The sequence below is a fragment of the Hirundo rustica genome, unplaced genomic scaffold (assembly GCF_015227805.2).
Source record: "Hirundo rustica isolate bHirRus1 unplaced genomic scaffold, bHirRus1.pri.v3 scaffold_247_arrow_ctg1, whole genome shotgun sequence".
NCBI classification, from domain to species: domain Eukaryota; kingdom Metazoa; phylum Chordata; class Aves; order Passeriformes; family Hirundinidae; genus Hirundo; species Hirundo rustica.
The window spans coordinates 6,797-33,549 of NW_026690304.1; the positions used below are offsets into that span (position 1 = coordinate 6,797).

Below are 26,753 nucleotides of genomic sequence, written 5' to 3' on the forward strand. Positions count from 1 at the left end.
CTGGGATGGGACGTTCCAGGGACCAGGGCCTGGGCTGGGATGTGTCCCTGAGGAGCCTCCCGAGGCGCAGGGACAGGATCCCGAAGGATCCAGGTGCTGGGGATGGATGGAACTCCCGAGGCAGGCCAGGCTGAGCTCCCCGAATCCCGGAACATCCTGGAATCCCAGGGATCCCCAGGGACACCCTCCAAAGGCACCCAGTGCCAGAGGCAATTCCAGTCCCCGATCCAACACAGGGCACAGAAACAGCAAACTGGCACCAGCGACTCCGGAACGGCTCCAGCTGGGAATGCGCCGAGGTGCCAGAATCCCATTCCAGACCCGGTGCTCCCAACACAAACCCCAACGCCCCCAGACTTTCCTGGCTCTGACAAGCGCCAGATTTCCCATTAAAAAAACCCTCCCAAGCTGCTCTCTTCCCCCTTCCCCATTTTTCCGGGATACCCGGGCAGGCTCCGAGCTGGGAAGATCCAATTAGGCACCGGAGCAGCGACGGCCGCGCCACCGAGGGAATTGATTTTATTTGACCGCTTTGTGAGCGCTGGAAAATCGCATCCGGAGCGTGCGCTCCGCTGGCTGACACATTCCTCATTCCCGGAATTGCTCCCAACCAGCCCCGGAAAATGTGCCGGGAGACAAAGGGAGAAGCGAGGCGGAATTCCCGGGGAATGGGGAGAGCAACGCCTCGAGGCTGGGGGGCATCCCGGAATTCCCCACGGAGAGGCTCCGTGCTGTCCGCAAGGAGCCAGCACCGGACTCATCCCCTCCATCATTCCTTCATCCTCATCCCATCACTTGTCCCCTCATCCTCATCCTCATCCCATCCTCATCCTCGTCCCATCACTTGTTCCATGATTTGTCCCCTCGCCCTCGTCCCAGCCTCTCCCGCTCCCTCCGTACCTTCTTCCCGATGAGTTTCTTGCGCAGGAATTCCCGGGCCTCGAACATGTAGGGAATGTCGTAGAGGGGCCTCAGCTTCCTGTTCTTGTCCTGCCGGCAGAGGGGACACAAAGGTCAGGGGGTCCCAAACCGCCCCTGGATCAGCATCGAGCCCCAGCCTCTCCCAGGAATCTGTGGGATCCCTGGAACCCACAGCCGGGGATGGGAACGGGATGGATCCTGAGTGGGGATCCCCAGGAATCCACAGCCAGTGATGGGAACAGGATGGATCCTGAGTGGGGATCCCTCAGAACCCACAGCTGGAGATGGGAACAGGATGGATCCTGAGTGGGGATCCCCAGGAATCCACAGCCAGGAATGGGAATGGGATGGATCCTGAGTGGGGATCCCTCACAGCTGGGGATGGGAACGGGATAAATCCCGTGGGGGCTCCTGCTGCAGCACCTCCCGCTGGCCCAGCACCCCCAGGGCTGGAGCACACCCGGATCCAACCCCGCTCCAGGGATACTGGGACCACGAATCCCTCATTTCCCAGCGCCATGGAACCGCCACCATCGCTCCATGGAAAATCACCGTGTGGAGAGGGAGGATTCACCAAGGGGGTGACACGTGGGCACCTCCTGTCCCCACGGCAGATCCCAGAGCAGATCCCATAGATTGCAGAGCAGATCCTGTGCAGATCCCACAGCAGATCCCACAGATCCCAGAGCACATCCTGAGCAGATCCCAGAGCCGATCCCAGAGATACCAGAGCCAGTCCAGGGGCAGATCCCACAACAGATCCCACAGGTCCCACAGCAGATCCTGAGCCGAACCCAGAGCAGATCCCAGAGCTGATCCCAGGCACTGCCCCAGCCCCTGGAGCCGCAGGAGCTCGGAACCGGCGCGGAGGAGCTGCCGTGGCCCCGCCGGCCTCCCCCCGCTCCCGATCCCCGGAGCACAGCCCCCTTTCCAACCTGCCCCCGGGCTCCCGATCCCCCCCGACCCTTCCAGCAGCGGGATCCGAAGGATCCGGGCCCTGAGGCGCCGCCGCCCTCGCCAGGGTCACGGCGGAGCTCCGACACCGAGCGCGGCGAAGCCCTGTGCAAACACTAATTAATCCTCACTAACGAACTCCACATTTATGGCTTAGTTAAGTGTCTGTCTGGCGCAGGCTGTTAAATCCCTAAAATCCCGAATCCCCTCCCGCCGGAGCGCCCACGGCACAGCCTGGGGTGCCCCGGCACGTCCCGGCACCGCCGCGGGGTCAGGGCGGCAGAGAATTCCCAAAGGAGCCGTGGGAGCGCGACCTGGGCGCTTCCCAAAGCTCCAGCGGGTCTGCAGCCACTGGGATCACCCCGAAAAGGGATCATCCCAAAAAGGGATCAACCTGAGAAGGGATCAACCTGAGAAGGGATCATCCCAAAAAGGGATCGCCCCGAAAAGGGACCATCCCGAAAAGGGATCACCCTGAAAAGGGATCATCCCAAAAAGGGATCGCCCCGAAAAGGGATCACCCTGAAAAGGGATCATCCCAAAAAGGGATCATCCCAAAAAGGGATCATCCCCAAAAGGAATCACCCCAAAAGGGGTCACCCCAAAAAGAAATTACCCCAAAAAGGGATCAACCTGAGAAGGGATCATCCCAAAAAGTAGTCATCCCAGTAAGGAATCACTCCAATAGGGAATCACCCCAAAAGGGATCACCTCAATAGGGAATCACCCCAAAAGGGATCACCCCAATAGGGAATCACCCCAAAAGGGGTCACCACCCCGGTGCCGTGCTGGGGCTGCACCACTCCAGCCCCGGTTGTGCTGGCGCTGACCGAGCGCTCGTCTCACGTCTCACGTCCTGCTGCTGCCAAACGCCAATTCCCTCTGGGAATCCTGCGCCCAGGGCCCGGCGGTGCCAGGAGCGGGACAGCGGGAACGGCCCCGTGAAACCCCCGCGCTGTCCCGCACCGGCCACGCTCCAGCCCCGGGACGCTCGGCGGAGGTTTTGCAAACAAACAGGAGAAAATCAAAGGAACGGCGGGAAGCTGCGGGAATCCCACAGCCGCTGAGCTGCGGCAATTTCCGGAAGCACGGAGAAGGGTTTCGTTGGGTTTAAGCCATTTTCCGAGGCAGGGGTTGGATCCCAGCAATGAATCGCCTCGGAAGCTGCGGCTGCCCCAGCTCTGGAATTTCCACATCCAGGCTGGGCAGGGCTTGGAGCACCCTGGGAACACGGTGGAAGAAGTGTCCCTGCCCGTGGTGGGACTGGACGGGCTTGAGCGTCCCTTCCAACCCAACCCAACCCAACCCAACTCATCCCAACCCAACCCAACCCAGCCCAACTCATCCCAATCCGCTCTGGGATCCCACGACTCCATGAAACGCCCGTCCCGGCTCTCCTCGGCTGCTGGAGAGAGTCATCAGCCACTGAGAAGTTAATTAAGCCCCGGGATCCGAGGCTCACTTAATTAAAGGTGAGCGGCGAGGACGCGGCTCCATTAGCGGCGGAGCCGGAGCTGCGTCTCCAGGGAGCCGCCGGAGGAGGGGGGAACCGGCTCCTCCCCTCCCAGGGCACCCCGAGCTCAATCCCGACCGGATGGGAACGCTCCGCTTATCCCAGGCTGGAGAGGCAGCTCCAGAGGGGGACCAGAGACCCCCGAATTCCCAGAACAGCCCCCCAGGGCCCGGAACACCCGCAGGGAGAGAGAATTCCGGCTCCGCTGCCCAATTAACAGCCTTACACCAATTAACAGCGTTACACCTGGAGGCGCCGCCGGCATTCCGGGGCTGCCGGGGCTCCCGCTCCCACCGCAGCCCCTCCCGAGGGCACAGGCCGGGGGTGAGGATGGACACAGGCACCGCTGGAGCGGCTGGAAACGCTCCGAGACCCGGGATGGCAAACCCAGCTTCACGTTCCGGGGCTCCCCGGGGACCCCGGGGCGGGAGGAACCTGCTCCATTCCCCCCGCGGGAGAAGGATTCCATCCGGAGCAGGGGGGCTCCTGGGAATCGGCGCAGCGCCAGGCTCCCGGCCCCGGGGAGCCGGCGCAGGAAGGGGCGATGGCTCATCAGCGGCCTCACGCCACGGCTCACCCTCGGCTGAACCTGCCAGGGACGTGCCGGGTGGGAAATCCATCCCGGAGATCCGTGCCGGAGGCAGCGTCCGGAACACGCATCCCGCTCACCCGGGGCTGCCGGAGCAGGGGGAACGGCCGGATCCCCCCGGGACCGGCCGGAGCTCGCAGCTCCCCGTGCAAACATTTCGGGGTTTTCCGCAGAATTCCGGGCACCAACGGCCGAGGGGGGTCCCCGGCGGAGCGGTGGGACGGCGGGTGGGGAGAGGCCCCCCCCCGGCCCTGCCAGCGCAATTAGGGAAGCTCATTATTTGAAAAGTAATTAGCAGAGCTAATCAACTGCCAGCGCCAGGGCGGAATGAGCGGAAGGAGAGCGGGAGCTGCCAGCTGGAAACGCCAGTGCTGGGAGCGGGGACAGGGACACCAGGGTGGGGCCTTGGGGCAGAGCCCGGCGCTGGGGAAGGAGCAGGGAGAGTCCGGGGATCCCACCGGGAGCAGGGAGAGTCCTGGGATCCCACCGGGAGCAGGGAGAGTCCTGGGATCCCACCCGGAGCAGGGAGAGTCCTGGGATCCCACCAGGAGCAGGGAGAGTCCTGGGATCCCACCGGGAGCAGGGAGAGTCCTGGGATCCCACCAGGAGCAGGGAGAGTCCAGGGATCCCACCGGGAGCAGGGAGAGTCCTGGGATCCCACCGGGAGCAGGGAGAGTCCAGGGATCCCACCCGGAGCAGGGAGAGTCCTGGGATCCCACTGGGAGCAGGGAGAGTCCAGGGATCCCAGCTGGAGCAGGGAGAGTCCTGGGATCCAGGGAAGGGGCGATGGCTCATCAGCGGTGTCACACCACGGGTCACCCTCAGCTGAACCCGCCAGGGATGTGCCGGGTGGGGAATCCATCCCGGAGATCCATCCCAGAGATCCATCGATACATCCCAGAGATCCATCCCAGAGATCCATCCCGGAGATCCATCCCAGAGATCCATCCCAGAGATCCATCCCAGAGATCCATCCCAGAGATCCATCCCGGAGATCCGGCAGGACAGTGACAGGGAGCGGCAGGGAGGTGACAGGGAGTGGCAGGACAGTGACAGGGAGCGGCAGGGAGGTGACAGGGAGGTGACAGGGACTGGCAGGACAGTGACAGGGAGCGGCAGGACAGTGACAGGGAGTGGCTGTTCCACACCCCAGCCCAGCGAAGCTCCGCTCTCCCCGGCCTGGTGCCGCCCCGGCTGCCCCTTCCCGGCATCCCGGGATCCCGGCAGGGCTGGGAATGACACCGGGAGCAGCGACAGCACCAGGGAAGTGACAGTGCCGAGGATCGCGGGGACGAGCAGCTACGGTGACATCCCGGTGACATCCCGGTGACATGCCGGTGACACTCGCAGGCAGCCCCGAGCAGGTGCTCCTTCAAGGAGCGACGCCTCAAGCGGGCACTCGGCCTCTCCAACCTCTCCAACCTCTCCAGCCTCTCCAGCCTCTCCAACTTTTCCAGCCCTTCCTGCTCTCCCCCTCTCCCCCTCTCTCCTCGCCCCCGCAGCCCCCGGGAGCCCCTCGAGTGGCAGGAGCTGGTGGCTCTGGTGGCACTGAGGGACAGGGGCACGCCCAGGGCTGCTGGGAGAGGGGCACCCACCTAAAGGAGGGTACAGGACCCCAAAGTGGGGTACAGGACCCCAAAGTGGGATACAGGACCCCAAAGTGGGATACAGGACCCCAAAGGGGGGTACAGGACCCCAAAGTGGGATACAGGATCCCAAAGGGGGGTACAGGACCCCAAAGTGGGATACAGGACCCCAAAGGGGGGTACAGGATCCCAAAGTGGGATACAGGATCCCTAAAGGAGGGTACAGGACCCCAAAGTGGGGTACAGGACCCCAAAGTGGGATACAGGACCCCAAAGGGGGGTACAGGATCCCAAAGTGGGATACAGGATCCCTAAAGGAGGGTACAGGACCCCAAAGTGGGGTACAGGATCCCAAAGTGGGATACAGGATCCCTAAAGGGGGATACAGGACCCCAAAGTGGGGTACAGGACCCCAAAGTGGGATACAGGATCCCTAAAGGAGGGTACAGGATCCCAAAGTGGGGTACAGGATCCCAAAGTGGGGTACAGGATCCCTAAGTGGGGTACAGGATCCCTAAAGGAGGGTACAGGACCCCAAAGTGGGGTACAGGATCCCAAAGTGGGATACAGGATCCCTAAAGGGGGATACAGGACCCCAAAGTGGGGTACAGGACCCCAAAGTGGGATGCAGGATCCCAAAGTGGGGTACAGGACCCCAAAGGGGGGTACAGGACCCCAAAGTGGGGTACGGGACCCCACAACCAGGTCCGAGCTGGGGTGGGAGCCGCGACGCCGAGAGCCCGGAGCGGGGCGGCGGCAGTCCCGGCGGGATTGGGGCTCCGGTGGCGGGCTCTGCTCCCTGCTCGCTCCAGGACAGCTCTGCGTGACCATCCCCATCCTCCCGGGGAGCTGCGGCAGGAACGCCGCGGGACAAATGGGAACGGCGGGGAGCGATGGAAGCGACGGCACGGAAATAACCCGAGCTGCTTCAGCACAACGGAGAACTATAAATAATGAAGTTATAAATTATAGAGTCCGGGAATCAGGGAATGGGTTGGGTGGGGAGGGAGCTCAGAGCCCCTTGGGAGCCGTGGCAGGGACATCTCCCACTGCCCCAGGGTGGAGAGGGGAACGCTCCAGGGAGAGCTTCCAGAACATTCCAGGGCACAAAGGGGCTCCAGGAGAGCTGCAGAGGGGCTGGGGACAGGGAATGGAGGGACAGGACACAGGGAATGGCTCCCAGTGCCAGAGGGCAGCGCTGGATGGGAGCTTGGGAATCAGGAATTGCTGCCTTGGCTGGGATTGCCAGAGCAGCTGTGGCTCATCCCCTGGATCCCTGGCAGTGCCCCAGGCCAGGCTGGACACTGGGGCTGGGGTGGGGACAGTGGGAGGTGTCCCTGCCATGGCACGGGTGGCACTGGGGGGCTCTGGGCTCCCTTTAACCCAAACCATTCCAGGATTTTAGGATTCCAACACTCCTGGCTGAGGAAGGGCTGGGGGAGAATCCCTTCCTTGGGGCAGGGGTGGCAGTGGGAGCTTCCCAAGGGGCTTTAACCCCGCTGGCAGCTCCGTGCCAGCCCCAAACCCCTCTGGGCTCAGCCCGGCACGGTGCCGCCCCTTCCCGAGGGATCCATCGCCCGGCTCGGTGCCCCCTCTCCGGGGCTGAGGAAATTGAGACGTCCCAAAATATCCGCTCCTTCCACAGGCCTCTCCTGCTTCTCCCTTCGTCATTTCCCCACTGCAGCGCTGGAATTCGGCGTCCAGCGAGCTGCTCCCAGCGACGCCGAGACCCCTGGAAAAGCGGCCCCGGCACAATCCCTGCTCCAGGCTTTTCCCGGAGAAACGGGAGGCACGGCTCTGCCTCCGCTGGCTTCTTGTCCCGGCCCTGGAATTCATCCACCCTCAGGAATGAACTGCCCAGAAAAAGGTGGGAACAGCAGCGGGAAGCTGGATTTGTGCTCATTGTCCCTTGGCTGCTGGAACGCGGATCCTCAGCAGCAGGCACCTGGAATTGGGGCACGGCATTCCAGGCACCCCAAACTGGGCACCAGGAATTGAGGGATGCATCCTGAGCACCCCAAACTGGGCACCTGGAACTGGGGAACAGCATTCCAGGCGTCCCAAACCGGGCCCTTGGAATTGCGGGGTGCATCCTGGACACCCCAAACTGAGCACCTGGAATTGGGGAACAGCATTCCAGGCGTCCCAAACTGGGCACCTGGAATTGCAGGGTGCATCCTGGACACCCCAAACTGGGCCCTTGGAATTGCGGGGTGCATCCTGGACACCCCAAACTGGGCACCAGGAATTGCAGGGTGCATCCTGGACACCCCAAACTGAGCACCTGGAATTGCAGGATGCATCCTGGACACCCCAAACTGAGCACCTGGAATTGCAGGGTGCATCCTGGACACCCCACCCCCGGCACATGGAATTCCCTCCCTCCCTGTCACGTTGGGAGGTGCCGGTTCCGGGCTGTCCCCGTGCAGCCCCCAGGACATCCCGGAGCCCCTGGATGTCCCCGAGCCCCCGGAGCTCCCAGCTCCATTCCCGGCCGGGGTTCCACACCCGGCTGTGATTCCGCACCGTCACTGACACTGTCACCATCACTGTCACTGTCACCGTCACTGTCACTGTCATTGTCACTGTCACCATCACCATCACTGTCACTGTCACCGTCACTGTCACTGTCACTGTCACTGTCACCGTCACTGTCACTGTCATTGTCACTGTCACCATCACCATCACCATCACTGTCACCGTCACCGTCACTGTCACTGTCACTGTCACTGTCATTGTCATTGTCATTGTCACTGTCACTGTCACTGTCATTGTCACTGTCACTGTCATTGTCATTGTCATTGTCACTGTCACTCTCACTGTCACCATCACTGTCACTGTCACTGTCACCATCACTGTCACCGTCACTGTCACCGTCACTGTCACCGTCACTGTCACTGTCACCATCACTGTCACCGTCACCGTCACTGTCACTGTCCCCCCTGCCCTGCTCACGGCACACCGAGACCCCCTGGAATACCCCAGGGGGCTGCGCTGTGCCAGAGGGTCCGGGAAAAGGCAGGAGGGATCCATTATCCCTGGCATAGACAGGATGGATCCGTTATCCTGGCACAGACAGGATGGATCCATGGCACAGGCAGGATGGATCCATGGCACAGGCAGGATGGATCCGTTATCCTGGCACAGGCAGGATGGATCCGTTATCCTGGCACAGACAGGATGGATCCGTTATCCTGGCACAGACAGGATCAGTCCGTTATCCTGGCACAGGCAGCACGGATCCGTTATCCTGGCACAGACAGGATGGATCCAATATCCTGGCACAGGCAGCATGGATCCATTAACCCTGGCACAGACAGGATCAGTCTGTTATCCTGGCACAGGCAGCATGGATCCGTTATCCTGGCACAGACAGGATGGATCCAATATCCTGGCACAGGCAGCATGGATCCATTATCCCTGGCACAGACAGGATCAGTCCGTTATCCGGGCACAGGCAGCATGGATCCGTTATTCCCGGCCCAGCCCCAGCCCCGGGCCCAGCCCGGGTCACCTCCAGCACTCCCGCGGTGACACCGGGGCCGTGCCAGGCCAGGCCAGGCCAGGCCACCCCAGCGCCAGCAGGGCCCGGCCCCTCCTCAGCACCGAGCGCTGCAGATCCAGGGCGGCTCCTCCGTGGAATGTCCTTTCCAAGGGTCCCCGCGGCTTTGCCACCTGCCCTGGGAGTTTGGGGAGGTGCTCCCGGTGTCCCCAAGGATGGCCGGTGCCACCGGAGTCCGGGAGCTGGAGCTGTGTTGGAAGGGGCTGGGGGGGCTGCGAGGGACGTTCCCAATCCATCCCCCCTCCATCCCATCCATCCCTCTCGTCTCCAAACGTCTGGCACTAAACCCAGGCGGTGCTAAGGAGGGGGAATATTCATGATTCCCCACTCCGGGAGCGGCGCCGGCAGAGGAGCAGGGACGGGGGAGCTCCCACGGCTCAAACCCCCGAGCGCCGGGGCTGGCGAGGCTCCGAGCTCCCGAGCAGAGCGGGAATTGCCGCCCCGGGATAACCACGGAGCCCCGGCCCTGCTGGGACCCCTCCGAGCCGGGAGCAGGGCGGAACTGGCGGGTGGGACGTGAGCGCGGGCCAGGCCTCGGGGCCGGAGCTTCCCTGTCCCGTCCCCGCGCGGATGGAGCCGCTGCTGTCCCCTCCCGGTGTCCCCCCGGGCCAGCGGGCACGATCCGGAGCCGCGCCTGCTCCCGCACGGGGCAGGGAGGTGGGAAGGGAGCCAGGGCAGAGGCTCATCCCACGCTAAAACCCGGGATCGATTCCCAAGGCGCCGGGGCCGGAGAGTTAATTGCGGAGCTCGGCTCCGTGCCAGGACCGAGGCTCTGCTCCAATTCGCCGCAGTTCTGCACGCGCTGAGGAATTCCAGCAGCTCCCGAGGAGCTCAGAAGGTCAGAGCCGCGCTCTCCCGGCAGCGTTTTCGCGCTCACCCAGCCGAGCGACAAACGGCCGGGGCCGGGCACGGACCGAGCCTCTGGAGCGGCTCCCGGAGCGCGCCAGGCCGGAGCAGCATCCCGGGAAATGCGAGCTGGCAGGGGCCCGCATCTCCCCGCGGGCGTCGGTGTCACAACACCGGGCAGGAATTCCAGCGGAGGAGTTCCAGCGCTGGGGAAGGATCTGGCACAGCCCCATCCCCGGGGATCGCAGATCCGCGCTCCGGCAGATGGGAGCCGCTGCCTCCTGGAAAAGCTGTTCCCGAGCTGCTGGCACGCTCCCGGCCGGCTGCCGCGGCACCAGCCCGGCTCCCGGGCTGGAATCTGCTCCCGTCGCGCTGCCGAGCTGCTGCTCCCCGAGCCACCAGCAATTTCCCGGGATGCCAGCAGCCGGAAGCCGGGTGGGATCCCAACCGCGCCGGCTCGCAGAGGGATCCCACCCGGAGCCGGCCTTGGAGCCGGCGCTGGCGGCTCCACAGGGAGCGTTCGGACATTTGCTCCGGCTCCGGAGACAAAGAGGATCCCTGGATCCCCCCGGCCGCAATTTAACACCCTGCGCCGCCGGCAGAGGCGCGGATTAAACCCCGCAGGGCCGCTCTTCTTCCCGGCAGGAACGACTCTGGGAGCGGCAGGAGGCTCGGCAGCCGCGGATACACGCGAATCGCTTTTCCCGAATCGCTGTTCCCGGCGCGGCGCTCGCTGCCCGGAGGGCACATTCCATGTTCCCAGACCGCGCTGACTGCGCTCGTCTTCTCCCATTAAATATTGATCCGGGAACTCCGGTGCCCCCGCGCCTCCTCTCCTCGGCTCTGCCAATATTTAGAATCCATTAAAGTGGCGTGCGGAGCTCTGGGAGCCGCGGCGGCCCCGCGCCGGCCACGCCGGCAAAATCAGTTCGGTTACACAATCCATGGATGAGCTGCCACGATCCCTGTCGCTGTAATTGAGCGGGAGCGGGCCGGGATGAGTTCATGGCTTTGTTCCTCGTTAATCTTTCATGCTCGTTGAGTGCGGAGCAATTTGTGTAGTACAAACCCTGCGCCACGAGTCGCGGCCTCAACCCGCCCCGAGCGCATCCCGGCCGGCGTTCCCGGCGGGCACGGCCTCGGATTCAACCCCGGAGCCGCTCCTCGTGGCACCCACAGGGACAAGGACAACAAAAGGGGACACGAGGGGGCCCGGCCGAGCTGGGGATCCCCCGGTTCCTCCAGGATCGTGGAATGCCGTGGGTTAAAGGGACCCCAGAGCCCCCCGGTGCCACCCGTGCCATGGCAGGGACACCTCCCGCTGTCCCCAAGCCAGCCCCAGTGTCCAGCCTGGCCTGGGGCACTGCCAGGGATCCAGGGGCAGCCGCAGCCCCGGATTTGTGCCTCCATCCCTGCAGAGGGCTCGGCAGAGCCGTTCCCGCCTGGAAAACGCTCCCCGTGCCAGCCGCTCCTCCCGGCCCTCGCCCGGCAGCGCTGTGGCACCGCCCGCGCTCCCCAGGGTGCCAGCGCGGCTCCTGCAGGGCCCCAGGAACGTTCCCAGCTCCCGGCGAGGCGCTGCCAAGCCGTGCAGCCGCCCTCTTCCCAAAACCCAGCTGGCTGCTCCCTGGAAAAGCTCCCGGCGGACACCTGCACACCATCTGCCGAGCGGCGCCGGGCACCCACGGCACCCCATGGGTACCCAGGGTGGCTCAGAGCCGGCAGCAGCGGCTCTTTTCCAGGGATGGAGCAGCTGGGATTGCTAAAAATGGGGGGGATGGGATCTTTCCTTTCCCAGCTCCTTTCCCAGCTCCTTTCCCAGCTCTCCCGCAGGGTTATAAATCCAACTGGAACAGCCTCAAAAGCGGAGCTCCAGGGCCGGGCTGCCCTTGGCCCCAAGGTCATTCCCGGCCCTTCCTGCCTCCCGGGGGCTGGCAGAGCTCCAGGCAGGTCGCTGAGCTCTTCCAATCGCACAGAAATATCCCGGGAACCAGCGAGGGGCAGGGAGAGGAGCAGAGGGAGCGCCAGGTTTGGGGGGTTTGGGTAAAACTCTCCCTGAGATCTGCTGGAGTGCGGCAGCGGGAGCGGCCACAGCCCCCACGGCTCCCAGGGGAACGAGGGACACAAAAATCCCGAATCCAGGAGGATTCAGACCCTGAATGTGAATTCAGATTTCAGGAATTTGATATTTGGAGTCAGAGTCAGACCCTGGCACCTCTGGGAGCAGCCGGAACCCGGAGGCCTGGAGCCACTGGGATCTGCAGGACACGGAGTGCCCGGAGAGCCGGACACAGCCCCGGGAATCCCGGGAGCCCCCTGGGATGTCCCACATTCCAGCCGGGATCCTGATCCCTGGACGATCCAGCAGCTCCCTGCCTTTGGAATCACAGCAGCAAACTGAGGAACCCACATGCAGCTCCTCTGAGAGCCGGGAAAAAAACACCCGGGCCCAAATCCATCTGTCCTCCCTCTTCCTGAAGGCATTTCCAGCTTTTCCCTGGAGGAGGAGGAGACCCTGGGAGGCTCCCGTCGCTCCAGAGGCCAGAGCAGGTGGAGCACCAGGATCCCGCACCCCAAATCCCAGCTGGAAGGGCCTGGGATCCCTGCCCGGCACTGGTGTGGGGCAGAGGCACAGGAATGAGGCACCATCCAAGGGAAACGTGGAAAACCAGAGAGCCTCAGCTTTGGAAAAGGCGTCTGGAAGCGTCCCGGGGCCGTCCCAGCAATCCCTGGAGAAATCCCACGCCTCCAGAGCGATCCAGCCTGACCTCGGGTGTGCAGCTGGGAGAGCGGCCGGGATATCCCCGCTCCCCATCCCATTTCCAGTGCTCCCAAAAGCTCCCGGAGCCCCGGCAGCCCGCAGCTCCCAGCTCCGGCTCCCAGCTCCCTGCTCCAGCTCCCAGCTCCTGGCTCCCAGCTCCCTGCTCTCTGCTCCCAGCTCCCTGCTCCAGCTCCCTGCTCCAGCTCCCAGCTCCCTGCTCCGGCTCCCTGCTCCGGCTCCCAGCTCCCAGCTCCCAGCTCCCAGCTCCCAGCTCCCAGCTCCCAGCTCCCTGCTCCGGCTCCCAGCTCCCAGCTCCGGCTCCCTGCTCCGGCTCCCTGCTCCCTGATCCAGCTCCCAGCTCCCAGCTCCCTGCTCCAGCTCCCAGCTCCCAGATCCAGCTCCCAGCTCCCAGCTCCGGCTCCCAGCTCCCAGCTCCCAGCTCCCAGCTCCCTGCTCCGGTTCCCAGCTCCCAGCTCCCTGCTCCCGGCTCCCAGCTCCCTGCTCCAGCTCCCTGCTCCAGCTCCCAGCTCCCTGATCCCAGCTCCCTGCTCCCTGCTCCGGCTCCCAGCTCCCAGCTCCCAGCTCCCTGCTCCCAGCTCCCAGCTCCCAGCTCCCAGCTCCCAGCTCCCAGCTCCCTGCTCCCAGCTCCCTGCTCCCAGCTCCCAGCTCCCAGCTCCGGTTCCAAGCTCCCTGCTCCCAGCTCCCTGCGTGCTCCCCGCTCCTCCCGCTCCATCGGCATCCGTGTGTTCGGCTCCCCCTCCTCCAGAGAATTCCCAATTAAGAGATCAATTTAGATAAACTGGGGATTGGAGCAGATCCGTGCTGCGACCGCCGCAATCCGGAAAATTCCGCCGGAGCGGAGCTGAGGCTGACGGGGCTGGAACAGCCGGTGGCTGGAAAAGGGAATGGAAACATCCCAAAGGCTGGGAGCGGCGGCGGCACCGACACCCAGGGAAGCTCCCAGGCAGAATCCAGCAGGTGGATCCAGCGGGTCCGAGCCCCTCTCGCTCTTCCCGGGATTGGCTCTTCCTTCCATCCCACGGAACTGCCAGACACGGCTCAGCTCCGCCCCGGGATGGGAGGATGGATCCATCCCCAGAATGGATGGATCCCAAAACCCAGCACAGGGCTCGGGAGCTGAGCACCGGCTGGGAACGGCTTCCCTGCATCCACAGGCACCGGGAACATCCCAAGGACTGCAGCATCCCAGAGACTGGAGCATCCCAAGGACTGGAGCATCCCAAGGACTGGAGCATCCCAAAGATTGGAGCATCCCAGAGATTGGAGCATCCCAGAGACTGGAGCATCCCAAGGACTGGAGCATCCCAAGGACTGCAGCATCCCAAGGACTGCAGCATCCCAGACATTGGAGCATCCCAAGGACTGGAGCATCCCAAAGATTGGAGCATCCCAGAGATTGGAGCATCCCAGAGACTGGAGCATCCCAAAGATTGGAGCATCCCAGAGATTGGAGCATCCCAAGGACTGGAGCATCCCAGTTCGCAGCCCCAGATGGAGGTCACATCCCAGTGAGAGATTCCAGCCTTTGAGTGAGAGATTCCTGCTATCCCAGGGAGAGATTCCAGCCTTTGAGTGAGAGATTCCTGCTATCCCAGGGAGAGATTCCAGCCTTTCAGTGAGAGATTCCCGCTATCCCAGGGAGAGATTCCAGCCTTTCAGTGAGAGATTCCCGCTATCCCAGGGAGAGATTCCAGGCTTTCAGGGAGAGATTCCAGCCTTTGAGTGAGAGATTCCCGCTATCCCAGGGAGATTCCAGGCTTTCAGGGAGAGATTCCAGGCTTTCAGGGAGAGATTCCAGGCTTTCAGGGAGAGATTCCCGCTATCCCAGGGAGAGATTCCAGCCTTTCAGGGAGAGATTCCCGCTATCCCAGGGAGAGATTCCCGCCTTTCAGGGAGAGATTCCAGCCATCCCAGTGAGTTTCCAGCCATTGCAGTGGACGTCCCCAGCCTGTCCAGTGAGGTTTTCCAGCCATTCCAGTGATTTTCCAGCTCTCCTGACAAAGATTCCAGCCATCCAGGTGATGTTTTCCAGCCATCCCAGTGAGTTTCCAGCCATCCAGGTGATGTTTTCCAGCTGTTCCCGTGCCCCACGGTGCCGGTGCAGCACTGGAGCAGCAGTAAATCCATCTCCAAGCGGATCCGGGATGCTCCCGGACAGAGCCGAGCGCTGGGAACGTTCCCGGCCGCCGCTCCCGGGATTCATCCGGCTCCGGGAGATGAAAGGCTGGAGATGAAAGGCTGCAGGATTCCATCGCACTCCCTTCTCCGTCTGTCACTTCCCATCTCCTCCACGCCGAGCCGTGGGAGCAATTAGCGCCCGGCAGGTTGGGATGGGATTCCCGACGGAGCTGCGATGTCCCGGCGCTCCCGCTCCGGCAGGGTGGGAAGAGCCCACCGAGGGGCACTGGGGGGAAAAACCTTCCAGGGGAGCCTGGAAATCAGCCCTACACTGCATTTTATACATTTTATGTTAAATAAAGGCGTGGATGCTCCTAGAATTTACACGGATCACAGAATCCCGGGATGGCTGAGGCTGCGGAAGCCCTGCGAGGTCACCGAGTGTGAGCTGTGCCTGATCCTCACCCTGGCCCCAGCCCTGAGTGCCACCTCCAGAATTCCCTGGGCACCTCCAGGGATGGGGATCCAAACCTCCCTGGGCAGTTCCAGTGCCTGAGCTCCCTTTCCATGGGGAAATTCCTGCTGCTGTCCCCCCTGAGCTCCCCTGGGCCAGGCTGAGGCCGTTCCCTCTGCTCCTGTCCCTGTTCCCTGGGGGCACAGCCCGACCCCTCCACTGGAGGATTTCCAATAAACGCTCAGCTGTTATAAATATTCCCAGGAACATTCTGTAAATCCTGACACATTCCAGGGACGTGTCCATGCTGAGATTTGATCCATAAGCAGCTGCGTGCACGCTCCCTGAGCTCCGGATCCACCTCGGGAATGGCAGCCGGGATGGGGTCTCCACCCCGAGCCCCAGAGAGGGCGGGTTGGGTCCCCTGTGGAATTTTTGGATGTTTATTCCATAATTTTAACTGCTGCTGTGGAAGGGGAGGAGCAAACCCGTCACTAATTGCACTGCCAGGTAATTACTGACAGCGCCAGGGATGGAAACGTGACGGAGCTACGGAAGGATGAAAGCCAGGGGGAAATAACTGGGATTTAACGGGAGCATCCCAGGCCAGGGGCACCTCGGGGCAGAACTGGGACCAGTACGGGACACAGAACCTCCCAGTCCGGGCAGGGCTGGCACCGGGAGCTGGAGGAGGAGGGAAGCAGCTCTTCCTCTGAGGATCGGGAATTCCACCCTTCCAGGGGCTCTGGCAGCAGGAGCCCGCCCCCACAAACCCTGGATGTGCCCTAAAGGCACAGCTGATCCCAAACGCTGATCCCAATCCATGGGAACGGCCACGGACACACAGAGAGCAGCCACAGGCTGGGATCCGACCCGGGGATACCAGGGAGATGGGAGGGGACACTGGAATACTGGGATGTGACATTGGAATGCTGGGATGTGACATTGGAATACTGGGATGTGACATTGGGGCGCTGGGATGTGACACTGGGATGCTGAGATGTGACACTGGAGCACTGGGATGTGATACCGGAGCACTGGGATGTGACACAGAAATACTGGGATATGACACCAGAGCACTGGAATGTGACACTGGAATACTGGGATGTGACATTGGGGTGCTGGGATGTGACATTGGGGCGCTGGGATGTGACACTGGGGTGCTGGGATGTGACACTGGAGCACTGGGATGTGACACTGGAATACTGGGATGTGACACTGGAGCACTGGGATGTGACACTGGAGCACTGGGATGTGACACTGGAATACTGGGATGTGACATTGGAATACTGGGATGTGACATTGGAATGCTGGGATGTGACACTGGAATACTGAGATGTGACACCGGAGCGCTGGGATGTGACACCGGAGCGCTGAGATGTGATACCGGAGCACTGGGATGTGACACAGAAATACTGGGATATGACACCAGAGCACTGGAATGTGACACTGGAATATTGGGATGTGACACTGGAATATTGGGATGTGACACTGGAATACTGGGATGTGACACTGGAATACTGGGATGTGACACTGGAGCGCTGGGATGTGACACTGGAATACTGGGATGTGACATTGGAGCACTGGGATGTGACATTGGAATACTGGGATGTGACACTGGGGTGCTGGGATGTGACAAAGGATCACTGGGGTGTGACACCGGAGCGCTGGGATGTGACAGCAGGGTTCCAGGCAGCACAGGGACACTCCGGCCTCAGGGGCACAGAGCTCACATTCCTGAGGGACAGAGCTCACATTCCGGGGCACAGAGCTCACATTCCTGAGGGACAGAGCTCACATTCCGGGGGCACAGAGCTCACATTCCGGGGGGACAGAGCTCACATTCCAGGGGGACAGAGCTCACATTCCTGAGGGACAGAGCTCACATTCCGGGGGCACAGAGCTCACATTCTGGGGGCAGAGAGCTCACATTCCAGGATCCCCGGAGCCCGGGAGCTGGGAAGGAGCCAGCGGCGCCGAGGTTTTCCAGCGGATCCATCCGGCGGCGCGGCGGGGGAGCCGCTGCCTTTCTGCAGTCTCCTTGGAGACTGCGGCCGCTCCGGAGGAGTTCCCGCTGCTCCCGCTGCTCCCGCTGCTCCCCCGGCCCGTGGCGGCTCCGGCTCCGCTCAGCCCGTGCCAGAGCAGCGGCAGGAAAAGGCAGATCCGGGAAGTTTTCCATAATTCCCCGTGGCTGCAACAAGGCGGCGTCCAGGGAGGCAGGAACTGCCAAATTCCAGCTCCCGCAGCAACGCGGGGTCACCTCGGGAGCCGGCCCGTGGTGCTCCAGGACGGAGAAGAGCCTGGAAAAGGTGGATTGGGAGCGATCCTGGGCTGGGCCCCACCGTGTGCACGGGCAGGAGCGTGCCCGGAGCCTTTCCAGAGCCTTTCCAGGAGTGTTCCCAGAGCCTTTCCAGAGCCTTTCTAGAGCCTTCCCAGGAGTGTTCCCAGAGCCTTCCCAGCGCCTTTCCAGAGCCTTCCCAGGAGTGTTCCCAGAGCCTTTCCAGAGCCTTCCCAGAGCCTTCCCAGGAGTGTTCCCAGAGCCTTTCCAGAGCCTTTCCAGGAGTGCTCCCAGAGCCATTCCAGAGCCTTTCCAGAGCCTTCCCAGAGCTTTCCCAGGAGTGTTCCCAGAGCCTTCCCAGAGCCATTCCAGAGCCTTTCCAGGAGTGTTCCCAGAGCCTTCCCAGAGCCTTCCCAGGAGTGTTCCCAGAGCCTTCCCAGAGCCTTTCCAGAGCCTTCCCAGGAGTGTTCCCAGAGCCTTCCCAGAGCCTTTCCAGAGCCTTCCCAGGAGTGTTCCCAGAGCCTTCCCAGAGCCTTTCCAGAGCCTTCCCAGGAGTGTTCCCAGAGCCTTTCCAGAGCCTTTCCAGGAGTGTTCCCAGAGCCTTCCCAGGAGTGTTCCCAGAGCCTTTCCAGAGCCTTTCCAGGAGTGTTCCCAGAGCCTTTCCAGAGCCTTCCCAGGAGTGTTCCCAGAGCATTCCCAGAGCCTTCCCAGGAGTGTTCCCAGAGCATTCCCAGAGCCTTCCCAGAGCCTTCCCGGAGCCCTCCCAGCATCTCCAGCGGTGCTGGAGGAGGAGGAGGAGGGATGTGCCAGGCAGGCGCTCCGAGGGTCTCGGGAGCTCCGTGATCCCACAGCTCCGAGTACATCAGCCACGGAGGGAATGGAGTGACAGAGGGAACAGCAGCAGCTCGGGGATAAATCCCAGCCCTGAGGAGCCTCTGCTGGAGCGGGATCACGGCACACAGCGGGAAGTGCCCGGCTCCTGCACCCACAGCGCTGTCCCACAAAGGGACACTGGGACCGGAGCCACATCCCGGCTCCTGGAGCAGCCCCGGAGCTGTGAGGGATGAGGGACACACTGTGACACAGGGATCAATCCCTCATCCTCCCACATCCCGGCTCCTGGAGCAGCCCCGGAGCTGTGAGCAGGGCCAAGGGCACTCAGTGTGTCCCAAGGATCACATTCCCAGGGATCACAGCCCCAGGGATCACAGTCCCAAGGATCACAGTCCCAAGGATCACATTCCCAGGGATCACATTCCCAGGGATCACAGCCATTACGGATCACAGTCCCAGGGATCACAGCCATTAGGGATCACATTCCCAGGGATCACAGCCATTAGGGATCACAGTCCCAGGGATCACAGCCATTAGGGATCACATTCCCAGGGATCACAGCCATTAGGGATCACAGTCCCAAGGATCACAGCCATTAGGGATCACAGTCCCAGGGATCACATTCCCAGGGATCACAGCCCCAGGGATCACATTCCCACGGATCACAGCCATTAGGGATCACATTCCCACGGATCACAGTCCCAGGGATCACAGCCATTAGGGACCACATTCCCAGGGATCACAGCCCCAGGGATCACAGCCCCACCCCGTTCTCCGGCACAGCTCCGAGCGGTCCCGAGGGCGCTCCCCGTGCCCGACCCCAGCCCATCCCGGCTCTTTCACGTCCGTGCCGCGCGCTCGGATCCGGCTCCAGCGGCGCCGGCCTGGCACAGCCTCCAACACACGGAGCAGGGAGCAAACCGTGCGGGAACAACGCAACGCTTCCAAAGGTTCCAGCCCCTCCCAACATCCCGCCAAGAGCCCATCGGAGCCTGACACCGGCGTCCCCGGGCCCGAGGGCCCAGCGGCTGCTCCTCTGGGACGTGGGCAGCGCTCCCAGACCCCAGCCAGCCCCACGGCCGGGGAGAGGAAAACCCAAGGATTCACCCCTGGGAATCGTCTCCAGCAGCTCTGCAGCGCCCGGGGCCTGTCCCACGGGTGGGGACACGAGGACACGGGGACATCCCGAGGGAACACCCACACCCAGCGGCCGGGAGCACCCAGGGAACGGAGAGGGGAACTGAGGCAGGGAAAGAGGGACGGGTCCGTCTCCCTGCAGCCACCGGGGCCCGTTCCAGCCCTGCCCAGGCTCCTGCATCCCGTGGGATGAGGCTCCCACGGAAGGGAAAGGGAGGCTGGGTCATCCCCGAGAGGGCAGGAGCCCCACGGGGAGGGGTCTCCACACAGGGCCAATCCTGGCCCCCTGCCCGGCCCCTCCCTGTCCCCACACTGTCACCGGGTGCTGTCCCCTGTCCCCAGGCGCTGTCCCCAGGTGCTGTCCCATCCCCAGGCACTGTCCCCTCCCTGTCCCCATCCCCGCAGCGTCCCCAGACGCTGTCCCCTCCCTGTCCCTGTCCCCACAGTGTCCCCAGGCGCTGTCCCCTCCCTGTCCCCGTGCCCGCAGTGTCACCTGGGCGCTGTCCCCTCCCTGTCCCCGTCCCCGCAGTGTCACCTGGGCGCTGTCCCCCTCGAGCCGCGGTGGCCGGATGCTGGACAGGTGAATGGTTTTGTGGTCCCCGGAGTTGAGCTTCACCACGATGGCGTCGGCGTTGAGCACCTGCATCACCTGGGGACAGGGACAGAGACGGCGCTGAGCGCGGGGACAGCGAGGACAGCTGGGCACACCCGGGCACACCAAGGGCCAGGTGCCACCTGACACCGGCTCTGCCACCCTGACGAGTGTCCCGGGGGTCTCCAGGGGAATGTGGCTCCCGGGATGGTGACACGTGGCACACCAGGGCACTGCCAGCCGTGTGCGCCCTGTGCCAGGACTCAGCGCCCTGGGCGTCATTCCAGAGGCAATTCCAGAGGGACAGGAGCACCAGCTGGACATGGGACAAGGGATGAGGCTGGGGGAGGAGGGAGTAAACTAATCAGGATCATAAACTCAGGGAATCCTGGAATGGTTTGGGTTAAAGGGACCCCAGAGCCCCCCAGTGCCACCCGTGCCATGGCAGGGACACCTCCCACTGTCCCCACCCCAGCCCCAGTGTCCAGCCTGGCCTGGGGCACTGCCAGGGATCCAGGGGATGATCCACAGCTGCTCTGGCAATCCCAGCCCAGGCAGCAATTCCTGATTCCCAAGCTCCCATCCAGCGCTGCCCTCTGGCACTGGGAGCCATTCCCTGTGTCCTGTCCCTCCATTCCCTGTCCCCAGCCCCTCTGCAGCTCTCCTGGAGCCCCTTTGGGCCCTGGAATGTTCTGGAAGCTCTCCCTGGAGCGTTCCCTTCTCCAGGGGAACATTCCCAGCTCTCCCAGCCCGGCTCCAGGCAGAGGAGCAGGAGGATCCCAGCGGGGCTCAGGACACACGGGTTTAACGCTCCCACTTCTCGCACTGGCAGGACGGGGATACTCCGCTGCCTGCTCCCAGCACATCCCAGTCCCCCCAGTGCAAAGGGCTCCAGTGCTGCCTATCCTCGACGATCCCGATCCCACACATCAGCAGAGGGAGGCAGGAGCTGACCCCACTCCAGCCCCCTCTGCCCGGCAGTCACACCCTCGCAGGATTTAAGGAATTCGGATCCGAGCAGACGCCGAGCATCGCCCCAACGCACGGCCCCGGCCTCTCCCGGCTCCTGGATTTTTCCCCGGCAGGAGCAGCCCAAAGCCTCGCGCCTGCCAAGTGGAGTAATCCAATCTCACGCTCCAGGGCATCCAGGGGCGAGGAGGGAGCGGCCCCTCTCCTTCCTCCCGCCCAGGACTTGGGAAAAGCGGGATGCGAAGCGGAGCCGCGGCAGCCAGGGCCGCTGCGGGTCAGCTCCGGGGGCAGATCCCGCGCTCCATTACACATCCAGCACATGCTTCCCTGCGAGCCGCGGCGGCCGCGGGAGCTGCGGTCACATCTCATTTGCTCCCTGGCAGGAGGCAGCGGCGGCTCCCGGCGCTCCAGAGGCTCCCGGCGCTCAGCCTCCAGCACGGCCGGGATCCGTGCGGGAGCAGCAGTGGGGACAGGACCGGATCCGTGTGGGAACAGCAGCCGGGACGGGCCCGGATCCGTGCGGGAACAGCAGCGGGGACAGGACCGGATCCGTGCGGGAACAGGAGCGGGGATCCCCCGGATCCGTGCGGGAACAGGAGCGGGGACGGGCCCGGATCCATGCGGGAACAGGAGCGGGGATCCCCCGGAGCCGGGCGGGAGCAGCAGCGGGGATGGGCCGGGATCCGTGGGGGAACAGTGGGGCCAGGATCCCCCGGATCCGTGCGGGAGCAGCAGCCGGCATCCCCCGGCCCCTCCGGCCCCCAGCGTCCCGTCCCGGCAGAACGAACTCTCGGGACACCCCCGGGATGAGCCGGCTGCGGGGGGGGTGCAGGACACGGGAGGGAGAAGAACATGGATGGAGCAGGACTGGGAATGTGCAGGATTGGGAATGTGCAGGACTGGGAATGTGCAGGATCGGGGATGTGCAGGATCGGGGATGTGCAGGATTGGGGATGTGCAGGACTGGGGATGTGCAGGACTGGGAATGTGCAGGATCGGGAATGTGCAGGATTGGGGATGTGCAGGACTGGGAATGTGCAGGATCGGGAATGTGCAGGATTGGGGATGTGCAGGATTGGGAATGCGCAGGATCGGGGATGTGCAGGATTGGGAATGTGCAGGATTGGGGATGTGCAGGATCGGGAATGTGCAGGATCGGGGATGTGCAGGATCGGGGATGTGCAGGACTGGGAATGTGCAGGACTGGGGATGTGCAGGATCGGGAATGTGCAGGATCGGGGATGTGCAGGATCGGGGATGTGCACGATAGGGAATGTGCAGGATCGGGGATGTGCAGGATCGGGGATGTGCAGGATCGGGGATGTGCACGATAGGGAATGTGCAGGATCGGGGATGTGCAGGATCGGGGATGTGCAGGATCGGGGATGTGCAGGATTGGGGATGTGCAGGATCGGGGATGTGCACGATAGGGAATGTGCAGGATCGGGGATGTGCAGGATCGGGGATGTGCAGGATCGGGGATGTGCAGGATTGGGGATGTGCAGGATCTGGATGGAGCAGGATCGGGGATGTGCAGGATATGGATGGAGCAGGATAAAGGATGCAGCAGCACGCAGATGTAGGACACAGGAGGCAGCAGAACACGGATAGGGCAGATAATGGGATCCAGCAGGACAGGGATGCAGCAGGATATGGGATGTAGGACATGGAATGCAGCAGGATACAGGATGCAGCAGCACACAGATGTGGGACATGGGATGCAGCAGGACATGGATGGAGCAGGATACGGGATGTAGCAGGAAATGGGATGTAGGACACGGATGCAGCAGGATACGGGATGCAGCAGCACACAGATGTAGGACATGGGGCAGCAGGACAAAGATGGAGCAGACAGTGGGATGCAGCAGGATATGGGATGCAGCAGGACATGCAGCAGGACACGGGATGTAGGACACGGATGCAGCAGGTGATGGGATGCAGCAGGACACGGATGCAGCAGGACACGGGATGTAGGACACGGATGCAGCAGGACACGGCAGGGAGCAGGGACACTGCGTCTCCCGGGCAGGACAGAGCCGGGTGGCAGCAGGAGGCAAGAGGGAGCTCCAGGGTCCTGCAGGGCCCTGATCCCGCTGCAAAGGGACACGGCAGGGCACGGGACACAGCAGGATATGGGACACAGCAGGATATGGGATACAGCAGGGCACGGGACACAGCAGGACACGGGATACAGCAGGATATGGGACACAGCAGGATATGGGACACAGCAGGACATGGGACACAGCAGGATATGGGACACAGCAGGATATGGGATACAGCAGGATATGGGACACAGCAGGGCACGGGACACAGCAGGACACGGGATATAGCAGGACATGGGACACAGCAGGATATGGGACACAGCAGGACATGGGACACAGCAGGACATGGGACACAGCAGGATATGGGATACAGCAGGATATGGGACACAGCAGGGCACGGGACACAGCAGGACACGGGATACAGCAGGATATGGGATACAGCAGGATATGGGACACAGCAGGACACGGGATACAGTACAAGGGACACAGCAGGACACGGCACCTGGAGCCAGGGCTCCCACGGGAAGCCATTCCCAGGCAGGACAGAGCAGGGTGGCACCAGGGGCACCCAGAGGTGCTGCAGCCGCTCCCTCCTCCTGCTGGAGCCACGGGGAGGGACAGGGGGTGACGCGGTGACAGCAGGGACAGCAGGGTCACAGGGGGTGATGCAGTGACATGGTGACAGCAGGGTCACAGGGGGTGATGCAGTGACAGTGAGGACAGCAGGGTCACAGGGGGTGATGCGGTGACAGCAGTGACAGCAGGGTCACAGGGGTGTCACAGCAGGGTCACAGGGGGTGATGCAGTGACATGGTGACAGTGAGGACAGCAGGGTCACAGGGGGTGATGCAGTGACATGGTGACAGCAGAGTCACAGGGGTGTCACAGCAGGGTCACAGGGGGTGACGCAGTGACAGTGAGGACAGCAGGGTCACAGGGGTGTCACAGCAGGGTCACAGGGGGTGACGCGGTGACAGCGCCGCAGAACGGGCACTCAGCACCGCCCCGGGGCCGGGGCGTTCGTCACCCCACGCTCCCGGCCCGCCGTGCCCGCTTCCCTTATCCAACATTTCTTGTGGCTTCTCCCTCCTGCAAGAGGCCCTTTGATAACGGGATTGGAGGGATTATTTTTTTAAAGCTCTGCAGCTGTTTCTTGCAGAGCCAGCACGCTCCGGCTGCTGCTCCCCACATCCCCCGGGCTGGGGGCAGGGAGGGCGGCCCGGGAATGTCCCTGCGGCCACCCCGGCCACCCCCACCCCAGCTCCGCTCCCGGGCACGCAGCTCGCAGCCCTTGTCCTCATTTATCAGGGAAGATTTGTTTTTTTCCCGTCACTGCAAGAGCTGATCCCAACAAAGCCTCCAATTTTCCACCCCGGGCTTTGCTTGTCCCCAGTACTGGGGGCACACAGGGCGGGGCAGAACCGGGACCAGTACGGGACACAGAACCTCCCAGTCCGGGCAGGGCTGGCACCGGGAGCTGGAGGAGGAGGGAAGCAGCTCTTCCTCTGAGGATCGGGAATTCCACCCTTCCAGGGGCTCTGGCAGCAGGAGCCTGCCCCCACAAACCCTGGATGTGCCCTAAAGGCGCAGCTGATCCCAAACGCTGATCCCAATCCATGGGAATGGCCACGGACACACAGAGAGCAGCCACAGGCTGGGATCCGACCCGGGGACCTTGGGGTGCCAGGGATTCCACCTTTAGGGATGGTTTCCCTGGGAGCTGGGGGGGACAAGGACGCCCATGCCTGTCCCAGCTCCCAAGGCTCCCAGGACAGCATCCCTGTCCCGGGACAGCATCCTCCCCTGGGATGCACAGGGATCGTCCCCAAAGCCGAGGGTGACCTCCTGCACCCCAACAAGGACGCTGCCACTCGGGCAGCCCGAGCCCAGCACCAGGAGAGGGTCGAGTGACCCCCCCCAATCCCAAAAACGCCCTCCAGAGGGGTTTTGGCAGGGCTGGCGCTCGGCTCCGGCACATCCCACCGAGCCGCGGGATGATCCGGCCGCGGCCAGAGCTGCCAGCAAAGGGAATGAAAGGCAGGATGAGAGGGGCCGGGCGCGGGGGCAGCAGCGAGGGGCACGGCCCGGGGGCAGCAGCGCGGGGAGCGGGCTGACGCAGCCCCCCCTGCAGAGGATGGCTCCCAGCCCGGCGCCGGCACGGCTCCGCAGCGCGTCCCAAATCCCGCCGCTCCCGGCCCCGCTGACGCAGGGATTTCGGGAGAGAGCCTCCAGCCCCTTTGACATTTCCACTCCTCTGCTTTTCTCCTGGCCGCTCGCGAGCGCCGAAGCCGCGATCGAGGCCAAGCCCAGCCCAGCCCAGCGCCGGCAGCCGCAGCCAAAATCAGCCGGAGCCCGTTTGCCGCGGTCGATCGGCGGTGCAAAGGCAGGATGGGATCTTCCTCCTCCTCCTCCTCCTCCTCCCCTCGCAGCCCCCTCCAGCAGCTCCTGCGTCAGCTCTGCCGCTGCCGGGCCCCGTCGTGCCGAGCTCGGAGGCGGCTCCGGCGCCGTCCCTGCGGCTGCCGCTCCCAGCGCGACCCCCGGCCCCAGCGAGCCCGGGGGGGCACCGGGCCCGACCCCCCCTGGCTTGCGATCCCGGGAAAGCGGGAAAAAAAACGGGGGAAAAAAAAAACCAACAGTGACACCGAAATGCGGAGGGAGAGGGAGGGGGCGGGAGGGAGCTGCGGCTGCCACGGGCCGAATTCCAGAGCTGCGCGCAAAGAGCGGGATCGACCCGACGCGGGGAGGAATTCCACGCCTCCCCCCCGGAAAAAAGCAGGACGCGGTGGTTGCTGCCCGTGGGGGCTCCCAGGGAATGCGGACCCCGCCGGAGCGCTCCGGAATTGGGGAGGAATTAGGGAAATCCTGCAAAGCCTGCTCCCTCCCAGCACAAAGGGATCCCGCTCCACAGCGCCGGGGCTCGATCCCGGCTCGATCCCGGCTCGATCCCCACCGCTGCTCCCTTTGCAGTGGGCCCCGCCCGCTGCTATCCCACAAAATCACGGCATCCTGGGAGCGCCGGCAGCATCCAGCCGCCCCCTCCAGCAGCTGAGCGCAGCGTGACTGACGGCTCTGGCATGGCCCTGGCACGGCCCTGGCACGGCTCCTGGCACGGCCCTGGCACGGCCCTGGCACGGCTCCTGGCACGGCCCTGGCGCGGGTCCTGGCACGGCCCTGGCGCGGGTCCTGGCACAGCCCTGGCACGGCCCTGGCACGGCTCCTGGCACGGCCCTGGCGCGGGTCCTGGCACGGCCCTGGCGCAGGTCCTGGCACAGTTCCTAGCACAGCTCTGGCACGGGTCCTGGCACGGCTCTGGCACAGGTCCTGGCACAGCTCTGGCACAGTTCCTGGCACGGGTCCCGGCCCGGGTCCGGTGGCAGCCGCTGCCAGCGGCGCTTCCCGGCGTGCCAGCACCAGCACGCGGCCCTGCCGTGCCCACGGGACACCTGCTCCAGTGTCACTTGTCACCGCCCCGGGGAGGGGACAGCCGCGTCCTGATCCCGAGGGATGAGCTCTGCGTCCCGGAGCCCTGCGAGCTCCCACAGGGAACGCCCAGCAAAGCCCTCCTGCTCTGGGGGATCC

At 63.6% G+C, this 26,753-nt stretch overlaps 1 protein-coding gene across 1 annotated transcript in view; it reads right to left on the minus strand.

Moving 5' to 3' along the window:
• Nucleotides 1-900: 900 nt before the first annotated feature.
• Nucleotides 901-26,753, minus strand: part of SND1 (staphylococcal nuclease and tudor domain containing 1) — a gene marked incomplete at its 3' end in the record, with an annotated part of 42,193 nt that continues 16,340 nt past the window's right edge. The window contains exons 10-11 of the mRNA XM_040053915.2: nucleotides 20,107-20,220; nucleotides 901-990 (exon numbers count right to left, since the gene is read on the minus strand). Coding sequence (XP_039909849.2) covers nucleotides 901-990; nucleotides 20,107-20,220 — 204 coding nt within the window. The remainder of the gene's footprint in view (nucleotides 991-20,106; nucleotides 20,221-26,753) is intronic.